This window comes from Bombina bombina, chromosome 7 (assembly GCF_027579735.1).
Source record: "Bombina bombina isolate aBomBom1 chromosome 7, aBomBom1.pri, whole genome shotgun sequence".
Classification (NCBI taxonomy): Eukaryota; Metazoa; Chordata; class Amphibia; order Anura; family Bombinatoridae; genus Bombina; species Bombina bombina.
Window position 1 is genome coordinate 21,644,526 of NC_069505.1, and position 18,180 is coordinate 21,662,705.

General features: G+C 43.5%; 1 protein-coding gene across 1 annotated transcript in view; it reads left to right on the forward strand.

The window, feature by feature from the left end:
- The window catches only part of EHBP1L1 (EH domain binding protein 1 like 1), a 333,907-nt gene that overhangs the window by 210,004 nt on the left and 105,723 nt on the right, over window positions 1-18,180 (forward strand). Inside the window, exon 10 of the mRNA XM_053689234.1 lies at window positions 11,554-16,987. Coding sequence (XP_053545209.1) covers window positions 11,554-16,987 — 5,434 coding nt within the window. The remainder of the gene's footprint in view (window positions 1-11,553; window positions 16,988-18,180) is intronic.

Here is an 18,180-nt window from a genome sequence, read left to right on the forward strand (position 1 = left end):
TCTTACCACACCAATTTATGCAGAGGAGATTGAAACCACGATACACTCTTTAAACAGGGGAAAAGTCCTGGCCCTGACGGTCTCACAGGGTCTTACTATAAAAAATGTAAGCGCATTCTAGTACCATACCTGTTATTGGTTTTCAATCATATTGATGAAGAACATGGACTACCCTCTTCCATGCTGGAAGCAATAGTGACAGTTATACCAAAACCATGTAAAGACCCTACTGTCCCCTCAAATTACCGTCCAATTTCCCTCCTGAATGTAGATGTTTAGATATACGTGAAAATATTAGCCACCAGAATCAATAAAATATTGCCTTTACTCATACACCCGGATCAGGTGGGTTTTGTGCCGCAGAGAGAGGCCAAAGACAATACCGTGAAAGTTCTCCATTTAATACAATACGCCACAGAACACGACCTTCCCCTTCTTTTACTTTCGACGGACGCTGAAAAAGCTTTCGACAGACTAGACTGGACTTTTCTAAAACTTACTTTAAAACAATCTGGCTTCCCTGACAGTTTTATTAAAAAAATCTTTGCTCTCTACACAACACCGACAGCTAAAATCAAAGTGAACGGTATTCTATCTAATCCTTTCTACACTTCAAATGGTACCCGACAGGGCTGCCCACTGTCCCCCTTACTATTTGTACTCTCAATGGAAGCTCTAGCTGCAGCGCTGCATAGTAATCCCAACATACACGGACTTACCATAAACTCTACCCATAAACTAGCATTATACGCAGACGACTACTGACATTGACCCAACCAACCATCTCACTCTCTGCGGTACAGAGCTCCTTGAAAGATTTTGGCTCGTGTTCCAACTATTCAGTCAATCAACATAAATCAGATATCCTCCCCATCAATCTAAGTGATGGGGATATCCAAACACTTTGACTGCAATCACCATACTTAATACAACATATCTCTTTAAAGTATTTGTGTGTCCATCTTTCTAACAATTCCCAGCAGCTATTTGATCTAAATTATGAAGCACTCCTAACCACCCTCACCAAAGACACCTCATTGTGGCTACATAAAAAGATATCCTGGATAGGCAGAATCGGGATAATTAAAATGACCATACTCCCAAAAATACTTTATCTGCTCCAAACCCTCCCGATACCACTTCCAGAGACATATCTCGCTAGACTCCAAACAATAGTGAATTCCTACATCTGGATGAAGCGACCACCCAGAATTGCCAGATCTACTCTATTCCTTCCGAAAAGATTCGGAGGATTAGGAGTACCTGACATAACTAAATACCATACAACGGTGTTCCTGAGAAGGATTGTGGACTGGTGCACATTCTCCCAAAATCGCGACAAAATGTGGATAGCTTTGGAGCATGATATCACTGAATCTGCTCAACTTGGCGTATATTGCTGGCCACCCAAGATTAACCAACCACCCCTAACCAAAACTTATCTTGTTATTAAAGAAACATTTGCAAGCTGGTCAGGCATGCTACATATGCACCAGGACCTTTCCACAATCCCTTCCCCACTGACAACTGCATTGTACAATGCTGACTTCCCAATAGGGATGTCAGTAACCCTGAATTTAAAAAATTATTTGTATAATTTACTTCCTTTAGATACCTTACTAGATGTGGGCAAGCTGATACCTAGACAGCATTTGGCAGACCTTAACATCACACAATTTACCCATTGGTTCAGGTACTTACAACTTAAACATTTCTTTTGCATGATGTACCGAGTACACAGATTCCTCCTTACTTGTGGGATATTGTCCTTCCTGACAGGAAGTAGCAAAGAGAGCACCACAGCAGAGCTGTCTATATAGCTCCCCCCCTTAACTCCACCCCCCAGTCATTCTCTTTGCTGGCTCTAAGCAGGAAGGGTAAAGAGAAGAGGTGTTAAACTGTTAGTTTTTATTTTATCTTCAATCAAGAGTTTGTTATTTTTAAATGGTACCGGTGTTGTACTATTTACTCTCAGGCAGGAGATAGATGAAGATTTCTGCCTGGAGGATGATGATCTTAGCATTTGTAACTAAGGTCCACTGCTGTTCCCACATGAGCTGAGGAGTACAAGAAAACTTCAGTGTGAGGAACGGTTCTTGCTATACAGCAATGAGGTATGTTCAGTCATATTTTCTGCAGAGACTGTGTTAACTCAGAAAGGCTGACAGTGTCCCCATTAGGGAAAGGGTAAGCAGTAATCCTAGTGTGAAAGAGGCTTTACTAGCTTGCATAAAGGGCTAAGTTTTTTGGGCACTCAGTTTGTTTATGAAATATTGGGACAAAGGTTTGTGTGTTCTGGGAGTAACGTTTTTTATGTTTATGGGACGTTTGCTTGAGGGGTCATTTGGCTTTTTGGGGTTGTTATAGCCCACATGGTTTTCAAACTAGGTTTGTTAGATTTGTGTAGGCCCCAGCAACATCAAGTGAGGTGGGCGGGGCCTGTATTTAGTTATACAGACAAGCAGCAAGCAACTTTTCCTGAGGTCCTATTAATATTCTGAGGGCCTATTCGAAGCTTTAACCCCATATTATCGTTCCTAAGGGCAGGTAGGGCCACAGCAGAGCTGTGGCAAGGTGCTTATAGGGGTTTTTAACCGGTTTTAGACAAATTTCAATCCGGTTTTTTCATTTGGGGGTTTATTACTTATTAACTTGTGGTGCAATCCTTCTAAAGCTTAGTGGGTACACTGTTAAAATTTCAGAAAAATTGAAGCAATTTTAACCTGTTTTGCAGTTTGTGTATGCCTTTTTTTCTCTTAAAGGCACAGTACCGTTTTTGCAAATTGTGTTTTTTTCATTAAATAAAGTGTTTTCCAAGCTTGCTTGCTTTATTACTAGTCTATTAAACATGTCTGACACTGAGGAAACTGATTGCTCAATTTGTTTAGAAGCCATTGTGGAACCCCCTCTTAGAATGTGTCCCACTTGTACTGATATGTCTATAAATTGCAAACAGCATATTTTAACTTATAAAAGTTTGGCATTAGATGATTCTCAGACAGAAGGATATCAGGTTTTGCCATCTAGTTCTCCCCAAGTGTCACAACCGGTAACGCCCGCACAAGCGACGCCAAGTACTTCTAGTGCGTCTAATTCTTTCACCTTGCAAGATATGGCTTCAGTTATGAATGCTACCCTCACAGAGGTTTTATCTAAACTGCCTGGGTTGCAAGGGAAGCGCAGTAGCTCTGGGTTAAGAACAAATGCTGAGCCTTCTGACGCTTTAGTGGCCGTATACGATATTCCCTCACAATGTTCTGAAGTAGGGATGAGGGATTTGCTGTCTGAGGGAGAGATTTCTGATTCAGGAAAGATGTTCCCTCAGACAGATTCAGATATGACGGCATTTAAATTTAAGCTAGAACACCTCCGCTTATCGCTCAGGGAGGTTTTAGCGACTCTGGATGATTGTGACCCTATTGTAGTTCCAGAGAAATTGTGTAAAATGGACAAATATTTAGAGGTTCCTGTTTACACTGATGTTTTTCCGGTCCCTAAGAGGATTTCGGACATTGTTACTAAGGAGTGGGATAGACCAGGTATTCCGTTCTCTCCCCCTCCTGTTTTTAAGAAAATGTTTCCCATTTCTGACACCATAAAGGACTCATGGCAGACGGTCCCTAAGGTGGAGGGAGCTATTTCTACCCTGGCTAAGCGTACAACTATACCTATTGAAGACAGTTGTGCTTTCATTGATCCTATGGATAAAAAATTAGAGGGTCTCCTTAAGAAAATTTTTGTTCATCAAGGTTTTCTTCTTCAACTTATAGCGTGCATTGTTCCTGTAACCACTGCGACTGCCTTTTGGTTTGAGGCTCTAGAAGAGGCTCTTCAGATGGAGACCCCACTAGATGATATTTTGGACAGAATTAAGGCTCTTAAGTTGTCTAATTCTTTTATTACAGACGCCGCTTTTCATCTTGCTAAATTAGCGGCTAAGAATTCAGGTTTTGCCATTTTAGCGCGTAGAGCGTTATGGCTTAAGTCCTGGTCAGCTGATGTGTCATCTAAATCTAAGCTTTTGACCATCCCTTTCAAAGGTAAGACCCTATTCGGGTCTGAACTGAAAGAGATCATTTCGGACATCACTGGGGGGAAGGGTCATGCCCTCCCTCAAGATAAGTCGAATAAGACAAGGACCAAACAAAATCATTTTCGTTCCTTTCGAAACTTCAAGGGTGGTCCCGCTTCCACTTCCCCTGCTGCAAAGCAAGAGGGGAACTTTGCTCAATCCAAACCAACTTGGAGACCTAACCAGGCTTGGAACAAGGGTAAACAGGCCAAAAAGCCTGCTGCTGCCACTAAGACAGCATGAAGTGGTAGCCCCCGATCCGGGACCGGATCTAGTAGGGGGCAGACTCTCTCTCTCTTTGCTCAGGCCTGGGCAAGAGACATTCAGGACTCCTCGGCCGTAGAAATTGTAACCCAGGGGTATCTTCTAGATTTCAAAGATTCTCCTCCAAGGGGGAGATTCCATCTTTCTCAATTGTCTGTAAACCAGACAAAAAGAGAGGCGTTCTTATGCTGTGTAGAAGACCTTTTTACCATGGGAGTGATCTGCCCAGTCCCGAAAGCAGAACAGGGGCAAGGTTTCTACTCCAATCTGTTTGTTGTTCCCAAAAAGGAGGGAACCTTCAGACCAATTCTAGATCTCAAGATCCTAAACCAATTCCTAAGAGTTCCATCCTTCAAGATGGAGACCATTCAGACTATCTTACCATTGATCCAGGAGGGTCAATATTTGACCACCGTGGACTTAAAGGATGCGTATCTACACATTCCTATCCACAAAGATCATCACCAGTTCCTCAGGTTCGCCTTTCTGGACAAGCATTATCAGTTTGTGGCTCTTCCTTTCGGGTTGGCCACGGCACCACAAATCTTTACGAAGGTGCTAGGGTCCCTTCTGGTGGTTCTAAGGCCACTGGCATAGCAGTGGCACCTTATCTAGACGACATTCTAATTCAATCGTCGAGCCAAGTCTCACACGGACTTAGTGTTGGCCTTTCTAAGATCTCACGGGTGGAAGGTGAACGTAAAAAAGAGTTCTCTTTCCCCCCTCACAAGAGTTTCATTTCTAGGGACTCTGATAGACTCAGTGGACATGAAAATATTTCTGACGGAGGTCAGAAAATCAAAGATTTTGTCCACCTGCCAAGCTCTTTACTCCATTCCGCGGCTGTCAGTGGCTCAGTGTATGGAGGTAATCAGTCTAATGGTAGCGGCAATGGACATAGTTCCGTTTGCTTGCTTGCATCTCAGACCACTGCAACTATGCATGCTCAAACAGTGGAATGGGGATTATGCAGATTTATCTCCTCAGATAAATCTGGATCAAGAGACCAGAGACTCTCTTCTTTGGTGGTTGTCACAGGATCATCTGTCCCAGGGAATGTGTTTCCGCAGGCCAGAATGGGTTATTGTGATGACAGACGCCAGTCTTCTGGGCTGGGGTGCAGTCTGGAATTCCCTGAAAGCTCAGGGTTTGTGGACTCGGGAGGAGGCTCTCCTACCGATAAATATTCTGGAATTAAGAGCGATATTCAATTCTCTCCAGGCATGGCCTCAGCTGGCTTCAGCCAGATTTATCAGGTTTCAGTCAGACAACATCACGACTGTGGCTTATATCAATCATCAGGGTGGAACAAAGAGTTCCTTAGCGATGATAGAGGTCTCAAGGATAATCCAATGGGCAGAGGCTCACTCTTGCCATCTGTCAGCGATCTATATCCCAGGTGTAGAGAACTGGGAGGCAGATTTTCTAAGTCGTCAGACTTTTCATCCGGGGGAGTGGGAACTCCATCCGGAGGTGTTTGCTCAGCTGTTTCGGCTATGGGGCACACCAGAATTGGATCTGATGGTGTCTCGTCAGAACGCCAAACTTCCTTGTTACGGCTCCAGGTCAAGGGATCCTCAGGCTGTACTGATAGATGCTCTAGCAGTGCCCTGGTCGTTCAACCTGGCTTATGTGTTTCCACCTTTCCCTCTCCTTCCACGTCTGATTGCCAGAATCAAACAGGAGAGAGCATCAGTGATTTTGATAGCGCCTGCGTGGCCACGCAGGACTTGGTATGCAGACCTGGTGGACATGTCATCTCTTCCACCATGGTCTCTGCGATTGAGACAGGACCTTCTGATTCAAGGTCCATTCAAGGATCCAAATCTAATTTCTCTGCAACTGACTGCTTGGAGAGTGAACGCTTGATTCTATCAATGCGGGGTTTCTCTGAGTCAGTCATAAATACCTTGATTCAGGCTCGAAAGCCTGTTACCAGGAAAATCTATCATAAGATATGGCGTAAATATCTTTTTTGGTGCGAATCCAAAGGCTTCTCCTGGAGTAAAATCAGGATTCCTAGGATTTTGTCTTTTCTCCAAGAGGAATTGGAGAAAGGATTGTCAGCTAGTTCCCTAAAGGGACAGATATCTGCTCTATTGTGTTGCATAAGCGTCTGGCAGATTTTCCAGACGTTCGGGCTTTTTGTCAGGCTTTAGCTAGAATTAAGCCTGTGTTTAAACCTGTTGCTCCACGATGGAGGCTAAATTTAGTTCTTAGAGTTTTTCAGGGGGTTCCGTTTGAACCCATGCATTCCATAGATATTAAGCTTTTATCTTGGAAAGTTTTGTTCCTAGTTGCTATCTCTTCAGCTCGAAGAGTTTCTGAACTATCTGCATTACAATGTGACTCACCTAATCTTGTGTTCCATGCTGATAAGGTGGTTTTGCGTACCAAGCCTGGGTTCCTACCTAAGGTTGTTACTAACAGGAATATCAATCAGGAAATTGTTGTTCCTTCTCTGTGTCCTAATCCTTCTTGTAAGAAGGAACCTTTGTTGCACAACTTGGATGTGGTTCGTGCTTTGAAATTTTACTTACAGGCAACGAAAGATTTTCATCAAACATCTTCTTTGTTTGTTGTCTATTCTGGAAAGCGTAGGGGTCAAAAGGCTACGGCAACTTCTCTTTCCTTTTGGCTGAAAAGCATCATCCGTTTGGCTTATGAGACTGCTGGACAGCAACCTCCTGAAAGGATTACAGCTCATTCTACTAGAGTGGTAGCTTCCACATGGGCTTTTATAAATGAGGCTTCTGTTGAACAGATTTGTAAGGCTGCGACTTGGTCTTCGCTTCATACCTTTTCAAAATTTTACAAATTTGATACTTTTGCTTCTTCGGAGGCTATTTTTGGGAGAAAGGTTTTGCAAGCAGTGGTGCCTTCCGTTTAGGTTCCTGTCTTGTCCCTCCCTTCATCCGTGTCCTAAAGCTTTGGTATTGGTATCCCACAAGTTAGGATGAATCCGTGGACTCGGTACATCATGCAAAAGAAAACAAAATTATGCTTACCTGATAAATTTCTTTCTTTTGCGATGTACCGAGTCCACGGCCCGCCCTGTCTATTCAAGACAGATAGTATTTTTTTATGTAACTTCAGTCACCTCTGCACCTTATAGTTTCTCCTTTTCTTCCTTGGCCTTTGGTCGAATCACTGGGGGGTGGAGTTATGGGGGGAGCTATATAGACAGCTCTGCTGTGGTGCTCTCTTTGCTACTTCCTGTCAGGAAGGACAATATCCCACAAGTAAGGATGAATCCGTGGACTCGGTACATCGCAAAAGAAAGAAATTTATCAGGTAAGCATAAATTTTGTTTTTATTGACACACACAAACTCAAACACTTGATACTAAGGGACCGCACACCACTAGAAAAACGTACTCTTGACTCTCCCCCCACCGCACTCTATATTATATAAGCTTCTCATAACACCCTCCTAAATTATGCATACACCAACGATTCTTTCCTGGCATAGGGAACTCCCATACACTTTTACAGAGCAGGAATGGTATGTTATTTTCCAAAACACCGCTAAATCCGCACATTCCTCCGCCCTGCTGGAAACCAATTATAAATTTCTACTCCAGTGGTACCTTACTACTCATAGGTTAAAATACATCTTCCCCGAAGCTTCCAACCGATGTTGGAAAAAGTGCTCAGAGGAGGGCACCCCTTACCACATTTGGTGGACATGCCCCAAAATAATGATATTCTGGAAGGATATTAATAGTGCAATGAGTAAACTCCTGAATTTTGACATACCCTTAGACCCTATAGTATACTTGTTTCATGTCATCCCTAAATTCCCCTTTAAACATTGTGCATCACTCCTTCAACTAGCCACATGTAGTGCCAAGCAAGTGATCTCTAGACTGTGGAAGTCTGACTCTTCACCTACACTATCCATGTGGCTGGCACAGATGTAACTTAACTTATCCTTAGAAAGATACTTTTACTATACAACTGGGAAACTAGAGTATTATGCCGAAATAGTGTTCTTTTGGGATTCTTATTTAGCCCAAACAGACGAAAAGTGACTCTTATTCATCTCTAAGACATGGGAGATCAGGGATTTCTCCTCAAGTTCTTTGCTCCTCCGCTCCTTCTCCTCCCCCCCTCCTGACCTTGTTTTCCACTATACCATATGAAATAGAAACGTGTACACCCACCTGCTAATGAACCTGCAAGTTCTATGTTATATTTGTCACATGCTCTAGACTGGAAAGTTTATGTAAGGAATTTCAGACATAAAATTGTACTCTTTCATGCTGGTGACTTTGTTGTAGCTGTCATGTATATAAGATTGTTGTAAAACTATAAGGCTGATATTTATTGGCTGTTGTATGGTCCCACCTGCTGAATAATGCTCATTGTAAGAATGTGAATTTCATAAAACATCTGAACCCAAGGCAACTGTGACCATAGCATGCTGATGTATATTTTCTTTATTGTTACGTTAAAATTTGACATAAATAAAAGATTAAACAAAAAAAAATGACATTACCTTCTAGTACTACTTTATTATTTAGTTTTTTAGAAATGTTACGTAAAGTTTTGAGATACGGCAGTTCCAGCTTTATGTAAAAGAGGATACTGGGTAGGGGGTATATTTTAGCTTTTTTCTATTGGGATGACCTATTGTCGATAAACCTAATGCATTTCCTGCACCTCACTCCTATTTTGTATTTATTATTTTATTATCATTAAAGGGACACAAAACTCAAAATTAAATTTATTATTATTATACTTTATTTATGAAGCGCCATCATATTCCGCAGCGCTGTCCATGGATACAGATCATTTAAATAAAACAATAGTATAAAACTTCTAAGACTAAGAGACAGGACAGAATTTACAAACACATACAGGAGGAATCGAGGGCCCTATTCCCGTGGGAACCTACAATCTAGAAGGGTAGGAGGTTAGGAAACATGAGATGAGGACTGCAAGAGTGAGAAAGATGTAAATGCAGAGTTTGAGGAGTGAAATGTTGTTAGGTAAAAGGAATATTATTGAGTTGGGTGGTCGGCTTCTCTGAACAGAAAAGTCTTCAGAGAGCATTTAAAGGAAGAAAGATTTGGGCAAAGCCTAACAGCACGAGGGAGAGTGTTCCAGAGGGTAGGTGCTGCACGAGGGAGAGTGTTCCAGAGGGTAGGTGCTGCACGACAGAAGTCCTGCAGTCTAGCATGAGAGGAGGTGATAGTCGCAGAAGCTAGGAGCAAGTCATTGTTGGATCTTAGTGGGCGGGCTGGAGTATACTTGTTGATTAGAGAGGATAGTTAGAGGGGAGCGGAGTTGGTGAGGGCTTTGTATGCAAGGGTGAGAATTTTGAATTTAATTCTGCTGTGTATGGGGAGCCAATGAAGGGACTCACAGAGAGGTGCAGCAGATACAGAGCGGCGGGAAAGGTGGATCAGTCTTGCAGAGGCATTTAGGATGGATTGAAGAGGGGAGAGGCGGGAAAGAGGAAGGCCAGTAAGTAGGTTATTGCAGTAGTCAAGTCGGGAAATAACAAGGGAGTGGGTTATTTGCTTTGTGGTGTTAGAGCACTGAAAAGGTTGAATCTTGGAAATGTTGCGTAGATGGTTGCGGCAGGATGTAGAAAGCGATTGGATATGGGGGGTGAAGGATAGATTTGAGTCAAGTGTAACTCCGAGGCAGCGGACTTGGGGCGATGGGGAAATGGTGATGCCGTCAACAGGGATAGTGAAGTCACACGTCGGCATAGAGCTTGAGGGGGGATAAGAAGGAGCTCAGTCTTGGACATGTTTATCTTTAGTTGGTGAGAGGCATTCAAATAGAAGGTGCATATTTAAAAAAAAAAAAAAAAAAGTTTATAAGCTGTTGTACGGTTGCTGATTTGCCTTTTTCTTCATCTGAGAGATTTCAATGCAAACAATAACATTTCCATATTTGTAAAATACTGTATCGGGTTTAACCAGATATCGGAAGATTCACCCATACGATGCATGCGCAGCATCATCTTCAGTGATTACAAAGATCACCAGACCAAATGTTATCTAAATAAATATCCACCACAATATGGCCACATTAAGTTCAACAACAGTGATGGCTCTTTTTGAGGGAGATAAATTTGCTCCAAATAAAAAACAATACTTAATACATCATCATCAATATGTAAATGTAAAAAGATGAATAAAACATATCTACAATATATCACCAGGTTATTACCAGTGCAGACCTAACAGTAAATTTAATAAAATAAATTCCTTTCTATCCAAATGTAAAACATATACACACCTACTCAATTACCCCCATTAACCCCCTATAAACAGAATTACTCACTAATAATAGGGACTATGTTGTGTGTTGTTCATGTTGTCAGTATTTCTGATTGGCTGTGGAGGTGATGCAAGCCTAAAATAGTGCAAATCCGCCATTTTAGAATTGTGCGTTTGTTTTGTATATTGGCTCCATTGTTGATGGCCATTATCGTTTGTTAAAGGTGCAGTTGTGGGGAAATCCAGATTGAATATCTTGGGTATTATCAGGAAGACGGAGATGGTTTTGATAAAAATAAGGACAATTCTGTTTTTCTAATATTCAACAAGAAAACTGAAAAGATTGGATTTGACCCCAATGTTTTTATGTTTCTACTGAGCGTGTGCAGATCGTTAGCTCAGGTGTATTATTGTGTAATCTGTGGGTTTTGAGCATTTGTCAAGTGCCTTTGGCTGTTGATCTCTATGAGGCCTATTTATTAAAGGTCTGTCGAACCTGATCCGACAGTGCGGATCAGGTCCGCCAGACCTCGCTGAATGCAGAGAGCAATATGTTCTCCGTATTCAGTATTGCACCAGCAGCTCTTGTGAGCTCCTGGTGCAACGCCGCCCCCTGCAGATTCGCGGCCAATCGTCTGCTAGCAGGCGGTGTCAATCAACCCGATCATACTCGATCGGGTTGATTTTCGGCGATCTCTGTTCGCCTACTCAGAGCAATGGATAAATGGACCTCATTGTGTCCATTTTGTGGTGAATATTTAGTCAATGACTTGTTTCTAGTAGATTGTGATCTCAGAAGGTGATGCTGTCTGTCCGTGCATCAACTGAAACAGCTCCTTTGTCCTTAGTGGAAGTTGAAATTCTATTTGTACAATATTTTCCATAGGATAATGTATTTTAATGTGATTAGTTGATCTGAGAGAACGCCAGATACTGATTACCATATAGCAAAATAACCTGGTCATATCTCTCTTCACAGGTTTAACGAGGTATGGAAGACTCAGGAGGTCAGTCCTGCTGTTGTACCACAGCTTAAAGATACCAGCAAGAGACAGCCTGAGACAGCCTTCAGGGATAAGAGAGTGCAGGAAGTGAGGTTGCTGCGAGAGAGTGTCTCAGGAACAGTTCCAGAGGCAGCAGTTAGGGTACAGAAAGTACAAGAGGCAGAGAGATTACAAGAGACAGCTCCCACAATTTATGAACAAAGGCTTGAGACATCGCAAGCGCCTAATGTAGCCATCAGGAAAAAGAAAGTTCTAGACACAGAGCGAGATCCTGAGACAGCTCCAGTTCTTCATCCTCCAGTATGGGCAAAGAGAGCATCAGAGCGAAAGACATCACAAGAGACAGGAGGAGAAAGGTTACAGGAAACCACACAAGTTCCCAAAGCTGCAATCAGACGTAGTCTAGAATTAGAGACAGCACGAGAGCCAGAAAAGAGAGTGGAAGTAGAAAAGAGAGTGCCAGACGTAACAGCAGTGAAAGATGAGAGCTGGGAGAGAGTATCACAGGTTCCAAAGCCAGCAGTTAGAGCGATGGGCACAAAGAGTGTTCAAAAGATAGAAACATCATCGAAGAGAGATATGAGAGTGCAGGATACAGAAAATAATCATAGGGCAGATATCGCAAGACAGGAAATAACCGGCCCACAAAGCATAATGCTGGGTATAAGTGCAAATGAGACAACAGAGAAGATATGTGTAACAGATCATGAGATAACAGCCAAAAGGAGAGTGAATGAGTTAGAGGAAAAGAGACAGCTAGAGACAATAAATGCACAGGAGGCTGTAGGGATGGCTAGAAAACGACTGCAGGAGAAAGAGAAACAGAATGCCTCATCCTTACAAATATCACTAGACATAAAGAGAGCGCCAGAGACAGTAGCTGTAGTTGGGGCGACAGCTCAAGTGACAGACAATGTGAGAGCGAATGCAGATATAAAAGGGATTACAGAGACAGACAGGCTGAAAGAAGAGAGAGGGGAAAGGATAGAGATTAACGAAAATCTGAGAGTGCACAGACCAGAGAGAGTGTTAGACATCACAGTTAGCTCTGAAACACGGAAAGCTGCAGAGAGAGTGCAAGAGAATGAAATAGAGGAACAGAGAGCGGAGAGAGTAAAAGAGACCGTACTTTTTATCAGTGAGAGTGTGCCAGAAACAGGTGAAAAGAGAGAGGAAGGAAGAGACAGGTCAGGACAAACGACAGTTAGTTTAGGATCTAACAAGGATGAGAGGGGTCTGTCAGTCAGGGAGGGAGAGGAGGCAAAGCATCAAGCAGGAGAGAAGGAAAGAGAGACGTCTGTTTGGGTACATGAGAGCAAGGAAGAGAAAACAAAGAAAAAAAACAGTGGTCTTGAGATGGAAGCAAATGAAGGACATAGAGTGCAAGAGACAGCAACCAAGAAACAAGGGAGAGTGCAAGAGACAGCAACTGAGAAACAAGGGCGAGTGCAAGAGACAGCAACTGAGAAACAGGAGAGAGCGCAAGGGATAGCAAACGAGAAACAAGAGAGAGCGCAAGAGACAGCAGAGAGAGAGCAAGAGACAGCAGCTGAGAAAGAGGAGAGAGTGCAAGAAACAGCAGCTGAGAAAGAAGAGAGAATACAAGAGACAGCATCAGAGAAAGTGGAGAGAGTGCAAGGGACAGCAGCTAAGAAAGAGGAGAGAGTGCAAGAGACAGCAACCAAGAAACAAGAGAGAGTACAAGAGATAGCATCGGAGAAAGTAGTGAGCGTGCAAGAGAAAGCATCGGAGAAAGTGGAGAGAGTGCAAGAGACAGCATCGGAGAAAGTGGTGAGGGTGCAAGAGACAGCATCGGAGAAAGTGGAGAGAGTGCAAGAGACAGCATCGGAGAAAGTGGAGAGACCGCAAGTGACAGCCACTATGAAAGGGGTAAGAGTGCATGAGACAGCAGTTGAAAATGGGGAGAATGTACATAAAACAGCAGCTGGGAAAGAGGAAAGATTGCAGGAGACAGCAGCTGAAAAAGAGGAGAGAGTGCAAGAGACAGCAACAGACAAACAAGAGAGAGTACAAGAGACAGCAATTGAAAAAGAGGAGAGAGTGCAAAAGACAGCAACAGAGAAACAAGAGAGAGTACAAGAGACAGCATCTGAAAAAGAGGAGAGAGTGCAAAAGACAGCAGCTGAGAAAGAGGACAGGGTACAAGAGAAAGCATCTGAGAAAGAGGAGAGAGTGCACAAGACAGCATCTGAGAAAGAAGAGAGAGTGCAAGAGACAGCATCAGAGAGAGATGAGAGAGTGCAAGAGACAGCAATTGAAAAAGAGGAGAGAGTGCAAGAGACAGCAGCTGAGAAAGAGGAGAGAGTGCAAGAGACAGCAATTGAAAAAGAGGAGAGAGTGCAAGAGACAGCAGCTGAGAAAGAGGAGAGAGTGCAAGAGACAGCAGCTGAGAAACAGGAGAGAGTGCAAGAGACATCAGCTGAGAAAGAGGAGAGAGTACAAGAGACAGCAGCTGAGAAAGAGGAGAGAGTGCAAGAGACAGCAATTGAGAAAGAGGAGAGAGTGCAGGCGACAGCAACTGAGAAAGAGGAGACAGTGCAAGAGACAGCAGCTGAGAAAGAGGAGAGAGTGCAAGAGATGGCAATTGAGAAAGAGCAGAGAGTGCAAGAGACGGCAATTGAGAAAGAGGAGAGAGTGCAAGAGACGGCAATTGAGAAAGAGGAGAGAGTGCAAGAGACAGCAATTGCTAAAGAGGAGAGAGTGCAAGAGGCGGCAGTTGAGAAAGAGGAGAGAGTGCAAGAGACAGCTGCTGAGAAACAGGAGAGAGTGCAAGAGACAGCAACAGAGAAAGAGGAGAGAGTGCAAGAGACAGCAATTGAGAAAGAGGACAGAGTGCAAGAGACAGCTTTAGAGAAACAGGAGAGAGTGCAAGAGACAGCAATTGAGAAAGAGGAGAGAGGGCAAGAGACGGCAATTGAGAAAGAGGAGAGAGTGCAAGAGACAGCGGCTGAGAAAGAGGAGAAAGTGCAAGAGACAGCAGCTGAAAAAATGGAGAGAGCGCAAGAGACAACAATTGAGAAAGAGGAGAGAGTGCAAGAGACAGCAGCTGAGAAAGAGGAGAGCGTGCAAGACACAGCAGCTGAAAAAGCGGAGAGAGTGCAAGAGACAACAATTGAGAAAGAGGAGAGAGTGCAAGAGACAGCTGCTAAGAAAGAGGAGAGAGTGCAAGAGACAGCAGCTGAGAAACAGGAGAGAGTGCAAGACACAGCAACAGAGAAAGAGGAGAGAGTGCAAGAGACAGCATCTGAGAAAGAGGAGACAGTGCAAGAGACAGCAACAGAGAAAGAGGAGAGAGTGCAAGAGACAGCATCTGAGAAAGAGGAGAGAGTGGAGGAGAGAGTGCAAGAGACAGCTGCTGAGAAAGAGGAGAGAGCGCAAGAGACACCAGCTGAAAAAGAGGAGAGAGTGCAAAAGACAGCGGATAAGAAACAGGAGAGAGTGCAAGAGACAGCAACAGAAAAGGAGGAGAGAGCGCAAGAGACAGCAGCTGAAAAAGAGGAGAGAGTGCAAGAGACAACAATTGAGAAAGAGGAGAGAGTGCAAGAGACAGCTGCTAAGAAAGAGGAGAGAGTGCAAGAGACAGCAGCTGAGAAACAGGAGAGAGTGCAAGAGACAGCATCTGAGAAAGAGGAGACAGTGCAAGAGACAGCAACAGAGAAAGAGGAGAGAGTGCAAGAGACAGCATCTGAGAAAGAGGAGACAGTGCAAGAGACAGCAACAGAGAAAGAGGAGAGAGTGCAAGAGACAGCTGCTGAGAAAGAGGAGAGAGTGCAAGAGACACCAGCTGAAAAAGAGGAGAGAGTGCAAAAGACAGCGGATAAGAAACAGGAGAGAGTGCAAGAGACAGCAACAGAAAAGGAGGCGAGAGCGCAAGAGACAGCAGCTGAAAAAGAGGAGAGAGTGCAAGAGACAACAATTGAGAAAGAGGAGAGAGTGCAAGAGACAGCAGCTGAGAAACAGGAGAAAGTGCAAGAGACAGCAGCTGAGAAACAGGAGAGATTGCAAGACACAGCAACAGAGAAAGAGGAGAGAGTGCAAGAGACAGCATCTGAGAAAGAGGAGAGAGTGCAAGAGACAGCAGCTAAGAAAGAGGAGAGAGTGCAAGAGATAGCAATTGAGAAAGTGGAGAGAGTGCAAGAGAAGAGAGTGCAAGAGACAGCAATTGAGAAAGAGGAAAGAGTGCAAGAGACAGTATCTGAGAAAGAGGAGAGAGTGCAAGAGACAGCATCTGAGAAAGAGGAGAGAGTGCAAGAGACAGCAGCTGAGAAAGAGGAGAGAGTGCAAGAGATAGCAATTGAGAAAGTGGAGAGAGTGCAAGAGAAGAGAGTGCAAGAGACAGCAATTGAGAAAGAGGAAAGAGTGCAAGAGACAGTATCTGAGAAAGAGGAGAGAGTGCAAGAGACAGCATCTGAGAAAGAGGAGAGAGTGCAAGAGACAGCAGCTGAGAAAGAGGAGAGAGTGCATGAGACAGCAGCTAAGAAAGAGGAGAGAGTGCAAGAGATAGCAATTGAGAAAGTGGAGAGAGTGCAAGAGACAATATCTGAGAAAGAGGAGAGAGTGCAAGAGACAGCATCTGAGAATGAGAAGAGGGTACAAGAGACAGCTGGCAATAAAAGGAATATATTACAAGAGAGAGAAGGTAAGGAAAGTGAGCTAGTACTAGAGACAGCAGCCAATGAAAGGAAGAGATTGGAGAGAGTGCAAGAGACAGTTGCCAAGGAAGGGGCGAGACTACATGAGATAGAAGATATAGACATAATAGAGATAGAAAATGTAACAGTTGAGGAGGATGAGAGACTACAAAATACAGTTACTGAGGAAGAGGTCAGACTGCAAGAGATAGATACAGCATGGAAGGAAGTGGAAATACTGCAGGAGACTGCAATTATAGGAGGAGGAAGAGAGCTAAAGACAGCATCTATTGATGTGAATGAGAGTGTAGCTAATGAGGTGAAACAAGGGCTGGAGGTTGAGGCAATAGGAGAAAGAGATTTAGAGATGGCAAACAAAGAACATGAGAGGTGCAAAGAGACAGATGATAAAGAAGGAAAGGGAGTGCTTCAAACAGAAGAGAGCCTAGAGAAAATATCTCAAGAGACAGGAAAACAAAATAGCAAAGATCATTTGGTAGTAAGAGAGCAAGAGACAGTGCAACATGAGACAGTCATATCCTTGGAGGAGAGCCACAAACCTTTAAGCCAAGACATAGCTTCTCCCTTGACTATCTTTGAGACCACCTCCATAAGGGACAGATTGTCAGGGTCTGGGAAAGAGACAGCTCAGGTATTATCAGAGTGTAAATTCTCAGTGTCTTCCCCTACCACCCTTGGACCACAAAGGAGTGCAGAGAAGAAACCACTGAAGGAGAGCACTGGGCAAGTGGGGGAGGTATGTTACTGCCCATGACCAGCAGGACAAAGGGTTAATGGAGCAATGCTCTGCAGGGTATTGGAGCTTGGCAGGGGAAATGGGGAATAGGTGTCACTCAGCAGGAGATTGGCTAAACAGGACATCTCTACTACAATGGGGTTAAACAAAGAGATGCTCTGCAGCATATTAGCTAAATAAATTAATATTGCTGGAGATTAGCACAAACGCAAACATTTCTGCAGGGAGGGTCTTATTGGGGCACTGAACTGCGTGGAAGGAGCTATGTGGAATGTAAGCAGGTAAAAACAATAGAGGAGAAGGTAATTAAAAGGCTACTTGGGAGAAATTAAGCTGAAGTCAATAAAATATACACCCTTTGCCATTTTACATTTTGTGTTCTGTATACTTGCCAGTCAATTTGGATGGCAAATCTACAGATTTTCCATGAGCATATTAATATATATATATATGTGAGTGTGAGTTATCATAGCAAGTGTAATGTTGACATCATTAGGCACACACGTGGCTTTATAGGTGCGTAGGTACCTCATTTGCTTGTGTGCATTGGCTGTGGAGGTGTAAATCTATATCTGACTGAAAGAAAATGGCTAAAATTGGCAACAGTAGGGGGTAAGCTAGGAAACAGTACAGATGAGGGGTAGCAACACAAAGTACATAGTAGGGAAAATATAGGAGGAAGGTCTAAATAATACCATATGGAATAGAGTCAACTAAAGAGAACCACTGGGGAGATATGAGAATAGAAATTAGATAGAATGTGCAGCACCTCAGAGGAGAGACTAAATTGAACATCAGGCAGGGGACAAATTTACCTAGGCAGTTTTACTGGGGAGGGACTAAACTGGTCTGCACTATAGAAAGAGACTGAATTTATGGGTGTTGCACAGGAGGAGCTAAACCAGGCAGTACTTCAGGGGAGGGGCTAAACTGGCTAAACACTGCAGGAGAAAGTCTGAGCTGAGAACACTTCAGAAGAAAGGGTTTATACTGAGAAACAGTGATGGAAAGGGACTATATTAGGCAGTGCTGCAAATGGTCTAGTTATAGCTCTGATAAACCTGCAGATGGTCTAGTTATAGCTCTGATAAACCTGCAGATGGTCTAGTTATAGCTCTGATAATCCTGCAGATGGTCTAGTTATAGCTCTGATAAACCTTCAGATGGTCTAGTTATAGTTCTGATAAACCTGC